The sequence below is a fragment of the Myotis nattereri genome, assembly GCF_964212035.1.
Source record: "Myotis nattereri genome assembly, chromosome: 5".
NCBI classification, from domain to species: Eukaryota; Metazoa; Chordata; class Mammalia; order Chiroptera; family Vespertilionidae; genus Myotis; species Myotis nattereri.
The window spans coordinates 76,973,633-76,983,612 of NC_138080.1; the positions used below are offsets into that span (position 1 = coordinate 76,973,633).

General features: G+C 45.0%; 1 protein-coding gene across 2 annotated transcripts; it reads right to left on the minus strand.

Moving 5' to 3' along the window:
* Window positions 1-2,870: 2,870 nt before the first annotated feature.
* On the minus strand, window positions 2,871-7,808 carry CDKN2AIPNL (CDKN2A interacting protein N-terminal like; the record flags this gene model as incomplete). Of its 2 annotated transcripts, XM_081090957.1 has the most annotated exons (3): window positions 7,497-7,808; window positions 6,177-6,276; window positions 2,871-3,216 (listed from the first exon to the last, which is right to left on the minus strand). In XM_081090957.1, exons 1-3 carry the CDS (start codon window positions 7,733-7,735, stop codon window positions 3,205-3,207), a joined length of 351 nt encoding a protein of 116 aa, XP_080947083.1. In that variant the 5' UTR covers window positions 7,736-7,808. The 2 variants fall into 2 exon arrangements, with proteins under 2 accessions (XP_080947083.1, XP_080947082.1); XM_081090956.1 differs by lacking the exon at window positions 2,871-3,216 and having other exon boundaries at window positions 6,150-6,276.
* Between the last annotated feature and the right edge of the window lie 2,172 nt (window positions 7,809-9,980).

Below are 9,980 nucleotides of genomic sequence, written 5' to 3' on the forward strand. Positions count from 1 at the left end.
GCACAGGGAACTTATTTAGTGTGTACTCTATTTGTTGAATGAAACAATATACATTATGACCAAAATTCTGTTTTAAGTTCTAAAACTTGTGCCTCTTAAGATTTGTGTTTAGCCCTAGCTGGTTTGGCTCAGTGGATAGAGTGTCAGCCTGTGGACTGAAGGGTCCCAGGTTCAATTCCAGTCAAGGGCACATGCCCCGGTTGCGAGCTCAGTGCCCAGTGGGGAGCGTGCAGGAGGCAGCGGATCAATAATTCTCATTATTGATGTTTCTATCTATCCCTCTCCCTTTCGAAACTCAATAAAAGTATATTTTTTAAAAAAGATTTGTGTTTATTTTTATTCTACAAAACCAAAAGGTGTCCCTAAACTCATCAAGAATGATTAGATAACAGAACTCTGACCTAGAAGTTAACAATCTCCTTCCAGACATAAGAGTACCCAGCAGAGAATTTAGAGCTGGACAGCGGGTAAACACTAAGTTATCTGACATACGGGGTAATATAAACCTCATTTCAGATGCGACACTATTTTCATGGCCATTTACTACTACAGATAGCAAAGCTTCAGGAGTGGTGATGGTGTCATTCCTCCCAATGCCTGTGGAATAGGTAAGCACAGATCCAAGTGGATCCTGGAAAAGTTCAGAGGGAATCTTTCCCCTGCAAAGGAAGAGGATTGATCAGGTGGGCCACAGACTCTTAAGAATGTTTCAAAAAGCAATTTTCTGGATAACATGAAAGGGTATCACTTAACTGAGCACCCTAAACTGTTCTTGTGCTTTTCACAAGTATTGAGATTTATGTCTTTAACAGAAAAGATCCTCTTTTAGTCATTATTTGAAGGTAATACTACATACACTATGTCTCTTCCTAAGATATCACTTGATCCTCACCCCATCTTGGGGAAGACTATATATATGAAGAGGCCATATCTTGTAGCTTATATCTGGTGCGAGCTCCTGTTTGAAAGCTAAGAGTGGACCATTTTACCTACACCACAGGAGTGCTGCCATGCAAAAAAATTGGATTTCAATGCCAGAAAAATATAAAATTGTAAAATATTATTTTATAGGTAAGATAGCCATATCAGTCATAAAGATGAGAAGAAAAAGGAGCTGCTTAAACTGAGGAAATAATGAAAAAATGCATCAGAAAATGGTATTAGAAAATTTGATTTTGGTTAGCTAAGTCTTCAAAAATAAACTGATGGGGATGGGGGTGGAGAAGTTTATCCATCAGTATACAATTTAAGCTTGCTGTATGCAATAGATATATTCCTGATGGGATATTATTAATTTAATGGGACATTATATCTTCTAGAGAAAAAAGGATGCATCATGAGAAACCCATGGAAAAATGCATTTTAAAAGTGAATAATCAGCCCCGGCCGGTGTGGCTCAGTTGGCTGAGTGTCATCCTGTGCACAGTGAAGTCATGAGGTTTGATTACCAGTCAGGGCACAAGCCCAGGTAGTGGACTCGAGCCCCAGTAGAGGGTGTGCAGGAGGCAGCCAATTTTTATTTCTCTCTCCCCTCTCCAAAATGAACAAAAACATTTTTAAAAAGCAATAACCACACTCTGACTTTCCACTTTATAATTTGGCCTTTTAAGCCTCACAAATTCCTACAAATAATTAGAATGAAAGAGACTAGGCTACGTTTGAAAAAATGAAGAGGTTAAGGCTCATTAAGCATGTGCTTGGCCCACCATCTTAATCCTTGCCATAGCTCTGGTGGTAGTTATTTCTATGATCTCCATTGTTCAGATAAGGCTGGAGGGAAGAAGTGGCTTGTCCAGAGTTATAGGTCAGAGATCTTGTTTCTCCCAACTTGGTCCACTCCAGTGGTCACTAGAGATGAGCTAAAAGTTGCACAAAGATGAGGCCCATCCAACGTGTGCAGCCTGGATTAAGCCATGGCAAGAGTCATCCCATTTCTCTGCCACCAGACACCATGCTCCCACAGTCAGCTCTCCTCGTTAGCACTTCTGGTTGTTCAGGTACCTGGGTTTTTCAATAAGTTAAACTAAAGCAGGATCCACTGTCTTATTTACTACTATCCTCAGGACCAAGCACCCTGATGCGAGAATCCTACTGTGACTGGCTATTACACTGCTGTCTCCTAAATGATGTCCCTCTCTCAGTACTTACGCTTGGAATAAATACTTAATGGTGGATACTAAATAGGAAAGAGGAACAGGAGAGGGATAAAGAATAGCTACATTAACTAAAAGGGGGAAATTAATACCAAAATTTCAGAGCAGAGCAGCACTGCAATAAAGAATTTCTTTGTGCTTGGCAATTCCTCAAGTCTAATAGAAGACAAGAGCGTAAGCCTCCCCCCGGGGGGGGGGGGGGGGGCGGGGAAATGAGGCCTTTACTCAGCAGCTGGGAGACCTTCTAGAGTAGGGGTCCTCAAACTACGGCCCGCGGGCCACATGCAAATACAAATATTGTATTTGTTCCCGTTTTGTTTTTTTACTTCAAAATAAGGTATGTGCAGTATGCATAGGAATTTGTTCATAGTTTTTTTTTTAAACTATAGTCCGGTCCTCCAACGGTCTGAGGGACAGTGAACTGGCCCCCTGTTTAAAAAGTTTGAGGACCCCTGTTCTAGAGAATCTACAGATGAACTGGCTGCCTGGATCAAACTAAGGAATCTTTTGTCAGTTTTAAAATAAGATCAGATGCTCTTTTGCAGGCTGCCTCTTCCCATGAGCTGATGGGTACTTGCAGCCTATGGTTTGATTCTCTCATCTCTTTAAAAATGAGTGTGTGTGACTGTGGAGTATATGGATGGTGTAAACTTCAGATAGCAATAGGAAATAAAGGGTCCGGTTTGTGAGGGGGGAAAAAGGACCATAAGACCAGAATCACACTTAAAGGTACATTGTTGAGAAATCCAAAGTATAAAATCCATTACCTGCCATTATTACATCAACATAAAAAAATATGCATTTTAACCAAAAGTTTGATATTCAGAAACAAAATAAAAAGGCATGATTTATAAATACATAAATATCCATGCATACTTTTACAATGATAGCTACTGGAAGAATGAGACCTTTTAAAATGCCACTTTCATTTCAACTGCCTCTTCCCTACATGTTGGTAATACCAGGAGTTGTAAGAGAGCTTCTGTGGTCAAAGTCACATTCTTCCTTTCTAGCCTGTAGCTGATAATGAAAATGTGATGGATCTTCTGTCTTAGCTTTGATGCTGGGGGGAAAAAGGAAAAGATTATGTAGTCATGTAGACCAGTGAATCAGATTCATAAAATACAGCAGCGATGCAATATTTATGTACTACCCAGATAGTAAGGAGACTCAAATTATTAATATTTTACTACACAAAAAAAATTCAGAACTCTGACCATACCATCCATTTGGAAGCCAGAACCTAATTTTTTTTTTTTTGTCATTTGTGATCTGTAAAAGTTCACAATTTAATGTGATAATGGAAATGCTTAAAATCTAACTTTTTTTCCTAGCATGCTTTGCAATGAAAGGTTCTAAAAGCAGAATCACACAGTTATTGTTCTAAATTAAAATCAGCTAAATCCAGGTAGTAATTCACAACATTCCACATTAAGTGAGGATATTTAGGAGATGTGAAGGTTATGTACTTCTGGATTTCACACTATTAGAAACTGTCTTGAAATAGTGGCGAAATGAAGCAGACATATTATTTCTGGGTACTCTCTAGCACCTTTGGTAAATTTAAACATGGCTTAAGACAACTTTTAAGGAAGGTGTGAAGAAATCATTTTGGCTGTCACCTTGTATTTGAATGGATTTCCTTAACATTTAGCAGTGTGAATGAATCAATCTGAGAGTCTTTTTAGTAATCAGAGTTTTCAAGGTATGACCTATATCCTAGCTAAGCCTATTGCGTCAGTCTTTTTGAGTAATTTAAAAGCAGCAAAATTCCTCACCAAAAACAAAAAGTATAAGAAGTCTTTCTCCTTTTAGGAGAATGCAGTACCACCTAAAGAAACCATCTTCAAAGGGAAGGAGATTATTCTCTAAATTGTCTCTCAGACTTCTGATAAGACCAAGACTACAACAGCACAACAGTTGCCACTGGCTTTGGTTGCTGCAAGTCTGGTGTTTGACACAAAGTGTTGATACGTGATCCACTCATCCTGGGCACCAGGCAACAGAATGGCCTATGGGGTCAGACAGAGCTTTTCTGGCTTCTTTTAGCAGATAAAGGGGAAAAGGTAGCTCCACTGAGCATTTATCTTGGGGATGCAAGACAAAACTGATTTAACTAATCTGCTTTTTTTTTTTAAATACAAATACTCACCACCTTAGAATCCTATCTCCTTCCACCAAGTGGCTATTCCATTACCCTACAGCTTGCCAAGACTGTACATAATGCACACAAAAAGAACCTCTTGAAACGCAGATATACTCATTTTTCTAACTTCTTCACTTTCCATTCTGCCATTTTCCCTCATGGATAAAAATGTTTTCAGGGGAAATGGACAATAATTACAATGAAAAATTCTTTCTTTTAGTCAATAATGACAGCTTCCTAGTCAATCACTCCTCTTTCTCCTTAAGACAATGCATTGGAAATATTAATTCTGACAGTCATAGTAATGACACCCTTTCTGAGTAAGCTGCTGCTCATTTATTAATTATTGCTTGTTAATGGATAAAGCTGGTCAACCACAAAAGCTGCCAGTAGGTGCCTGGGGATGATTGTTAGATAAATGTTGTTCACTCCATATATTTGTGTTCGAACCTCCCTCTTTCAAAAGAAAAACCATACACTGCAACTGTTGGACAAGTACCATCAGTAGACCAGACACTCTAACCACTGAGCAAACCGGCCAGGACCATAAGTGTTTTTAAAGTCTTACTTTAAAGAGCTCATGTCCCTAAGTCATCTTCACTAAGTCCTAAGATATCAACAATGCCAGGCGATACATTTCCACCTGCTAGCTAGCCATAAGACTCAACTAAACTCTAATTTTAGAGGTGGGGGTCAATTGTGGGCAGAACTACATGTTTTCAGGTGCATGGCTCAACATCAAGGTTTTCTTTTGTTCTGGGCTGGCAATGTTGCTTAAGGTTTGCCAGTATCTACTACATGCAAACACCTCAGGGAAGAGACCAAAGTCCCTAAAGGCTCTTTCCAGTGGGCTCTCAAGGTGGCCTTCAATGGAGAGGGGACAGCCTTCAACACAAAGTCTGTCATGCACACATGCCCGGGTTGTAGGCTCAATCCCCAGTAGGAAGTGTGCAGGAGGAGGCAGCCAATTGATGATTCTCATCACTGATGTTTCTCTCTCTCCCCCTACCTTCTCTTTGAAATCAATAAAAATTTTAAAAAAAATTTAGAAAAAGAAAAATTAGTATTGAAGGAAATTGAAACACATGTAATCCAAAAGTGCTACAGAACTATAGGCTCCCTGCAGGCTTCTTCCAGGTAGCCAGATGCTAAGGATTAGTTTGACTGCAAAGCTGGTTTCTAGGATGCCAAGTTCGTGCCTGAGAACTATTATCTGGAGCAGTGGTTCTCAAACTTCCTAAAGCCGCGACCCTTTAATACAGTTCCTCATGTTGTGGTGACCCCCAACCATAAAATTATTTTTGTTGCTACTTCATAACTGTAATTTTGCTACTGTTATGAATCGCAATGTAAATATCTGATATGCTATATGTGTTTTCCGATGGTCGCGACCCACAGGTTGAGAACCGCTGGAGGCTCACAGTGTGCGATGACAGCATAAAAAAATGGACATCCCAGAACAGGGCTCCCTACATTTTTGATGCTCAAGACCCCTTTACAATATATAACAGTTTAGAGAGACCTTCCCCCCAACACACACATACACTTCACTTTGGCCTATGGGTAATGTTAGGGATGTGTGTGTCAATTACAAAACCTCCTTAGGTTTTGCAACCCAATTATCATGAAGTGGTCTGATCTCTAATAGCCTGGCATGACAAAATACAGCTACATACAAGAGAGGAAAGTATACTACAAAAGAAAATTGATGTGAAAGATCTCAGGGAGGGCAGAATACCTTTTAGGAGCAAAAGAGCAAGGAGAGGATCTGCCACAAGCAGCAAGTAAAGGTTCACCCTATTCAGAAAACAGTATATATTCTAATGCATCACTATCAACTCTATACCATTTCAAATGCACTTGGAACGCCTGTTTACCTTTTTCATTAACTCACTTCTGGTAGTAAATTGTGGCAGGTCTTCCACTTCAATCCCATCAGCCATTTCCATCACCTTGTCTAAAAGGTCTTTGTTGTAACTGCACAATAAAAAGTAGTAAGGTTAAAAACCTTGGGAAAAAATTGCTTGTCAGTATGGGGCTAACAAGAAACTGCAGGTAAAGGGACTGTAAACTCAATTCTCAGAGGACTGATTTGATACTACAGGGGAAATCAATACATGTTCAGCAGCAGGTTAGTTAACAGTTCTTCCTGTTGGGAATACAGAAGTGGCTCTAGGAATGCCAAGAGAGCAGGTATTTCAAAACAAATTTACAAAACAAGCAAAACATTCACAAAAATAGAGGCACTGTACATCTGGCAGTACATATTCATGCATATGGTATGACAGCCAAAAACTGTAGTTTTTGAACACATGGAATGTTGGTCTAATGAAAATAAAATTATTTGTTCATTTATCCAACTTTCTGACATTTGCCGAATCTTGAATCCTGTTAACCAGGATTTCCCAGGGGCGCCTAGAAGGCAGAGAAAAGAGATGGATGTGACTGGCAAGATTTGCTTCCCCAAATCTTGTTCTAATAACCCCCAACATCTGAAAGCATAATCAAGTGAATTAGGGGTAGGTGACAAGAGTCAGACAACCAGGAGTAAGCTGAGTCATTTTATCGTAACATAATTTCAGGAAACGCTGAAATAAAAGGAGATGGGAGCCTCAAGATCTGTCACCTTCTTCATGGCTGGGGAGGGGGGAGATGCAAGACATCTGTTACTTCCCTGAGAGGAAAGGCAATGAGGCAAAAGCTCGCTCTGGCTCAGGGTCCAGCAGGCTGGGGAGTGGGGAGATGAAGGCGAGGGCCACAGGTTACACCCTGCCAGCAGCTGCAAGGCCCTAGTATGTCACCTCCCCTCTCAGCTTCTTCGTATGTAAACTGGGGACCTCTGCATGTGCCATGGGGGTGAACGGAGCTAGTGGACTTGAAGTGCACTCTGCAGAGGGGACGGCTGGCGCTAACAGCAGCAAGACAAATACGGGCAATTTCAGAGGCCAGCACGTACTGAGCTCTTGCTAGATGGCAGCCTGTGTGCTAGGTGCTTTCACCCTTCATACTGTAATCTTCACAACTCATTTTCCAAACGAAGACACCGAGGCTCAGAGAGGCCACACACATCTTCCCAAGGGGCAGGCCAAGGGTGGGAATCGGACGCAGGCCTGGCCCGTGCGGCTGGAGGCCGGGGCGGGGTCCGCCTGGGCCAGAGCGGCGGGGGGCAGGGTCATCCAGCCGGCAGGGGACCGCACCTGCAACCCAGGAAGAGGTGGTTGGCCCAGACCATGGAGAGGGACAGCAGCTGGTCCAGGCGGCCGCCGCCGTCCGGCGGGTCGCGGTAGTCGGGCAGGTGGCGCAGGATGAACTCCATGCGGGCCTTCCATTGCTTCTCGCTCTCCGAGTAGGAGCGGAACTGCTCGGCGAAGTCGGTCGCCTGCCGCACCCCAGAAACCAGCTCCTCCACCGCCGCGGCGGCATCCCCACCCACCATGGCGCCCTCCGCCGCCAAGGGCCAAGCCCGACCCCCGCCTTCCCGCGCCGCCTTCCCGACACGCACCGCGCCGCTCCCCGGCGGCTAGAGGGGCCCGGGCGGCGCGCGACTGCGCCGGAGGACCGGCCTGGAGCGCCCTCGCCGGGCGCGGCGGCCTCACCGGCCGGGCCGCTCCGATCTCCGCAGCCCTGGGCTCCGGGGCGCAGGGGCGGTTCTCGGCGGACCCCTGGGGGAACCCGTAGGGAAACCGAGGCCCCCAAGCGCAGAGACCAGGCGCCCCTTTCTCTTCCTCGGCAGCTGGAGGCACAGCTGTGCTGTGTCCTTGCCCTGAGGGCTCCCCGGGCGCCCGGCTCGCGGACGAATTTCCTCAGTTCGGGGGACTTTGACGAGCAGCTGCTCCGGTTCCGTCTGTGATTCCCAGAGGTCGCCACGCCGCACCCAGGTTGTGGGGGACCCGCCTGCCTTGAGCGAGTCATTCATCCAGTTACGGACCCGCCAGGCCCTCTGCAATGAGAGCAAACCCAGAGGCCTGCTTTCATGAACTTGATCATCTGCTGAGGGAGCCATTGGTGAAACACCTACCTGTTCAAGTGAAAATGTCCAACGTTGACAAATTATAATAAGGAGGAGGTCCAGGGTGCTAGGCGCCTAAACAAGCAAGGAACCTGCTCCAGACCTGGGGGGCCAAGGAAATGATGCTGATGCTGGGAGCTGAGCAGGCGTTAACCACACACAGAGAAGGCCATGGCAAGAGAGAGCCTGGCCTGGCGAGAGAACAGCAAGAGCTGTGTGCCAAGGCCCGAGAGTGGAGGACAGTGGAGGACAGTGGAGGAGGTGAGGCCACGGACATCCGCAAGGACCGCAGGCCGCGGGAGAGACTGTGGGCCAGATCCTAAGAGGAATGGGGAGCCACTGAAGGATTTTAACCCAAACAGGGACACCGGTGTTTCCAAAAGATGTTGGAAGGAGCCAGAATGTATGTGTCCAGAGGAGATGAGCAGGTGAGCTGGCATGACTGCTGTCTGCTCTAGGACCACATAGCAGACCTCCTGAGAGACAGAAGAGCTTCGCTGCTCCTGGTGAATTTCCCACCCCTGAAAGCATTCCAGCACAGTAACAGGGAAAGCACGTGAGCCAGCATCAGCCTTGAGAGATTATTGACCTAATAGGCTTCCCCATCATCCCCTATAAGATGTGGCATAGGGTACAGAGCCGGCCCTAGAATCCAGGATTACGGGCTCCAGTGAAGGTCCCGTGTTGTGCGTGGGGCCCAGGGGAAGAGCCAACCATGTGCTGTCCGCTGCTTCTGATGAGAAATCAGCTGCCTTCCCCCTCTCCCCCCCAAGGCAGAAACCACATACAGAATGGAAATACCAGGCAGTCTTATGAGTATCCTGTTCCTGCAGACCCGACACCAGGTGCAGGGACATCTCATTGACGGTTAACAATATGGAGGCATGCTGCTCTCACCCTGTGAACAAGGAGAGGGTGGACAGGGCTGTGAAGCCAAAGACACTCAGCTTCTCCACAGCAATCAGGAATAGATGCCCGCAGCTGGGCCTGTCTGAGGGCAGATCACACCTCCTGAGGGGCTTGTTAAAACAGGGCATTCCCAGGCCCATCACCAGGTACTCAGTCAAGGCCCTGGGTAATTAACTCCAACTGTGAGTGACGGAACTTAACACTAATAAGGGCTTGCTGAACAAAAGTCTTTGTCACCTGATTGTAAGGTGGAAAGGCTGACCCACAAATAGGAACCTGGGCTCTGTGACCAGCAGCTGCAGCTACACAGCTGTGTCAGCCACAGGTGTGAAAAAGCTAAGGGGTCATCCAGCAACTAGCTTATTTAGCATCATCTTTGATAATGATGGGATAGATGCATACATATGTACCTATATACAAACATACTCAGACATGTATGTAGGTTATAAGAACCCAAAAGTGCACAAATGGGTATCCTTTTAAAAAATATATATATATATTATTGATTTCAGAGAGTAAGGGAGAGGGAGAGAGAGATAGAAACACCAATGATGAGAATCATTGATTGGCTGCCTCCTGCATGCCCCCTACAGGGCACATGCCCTTGACCGGAATCCAACTCAGGTCCCTTCAATCCTCAGGCTACAGCTCTACCCACTGAGCCAAACTGGCTAGGGCGGTATTCTTTGCTTTTAATAATATGAAATTGTTGACCTTATGCTTTCAAAATGTAAAGCAGAAAAAAAATTTTTAATGTGAAGTA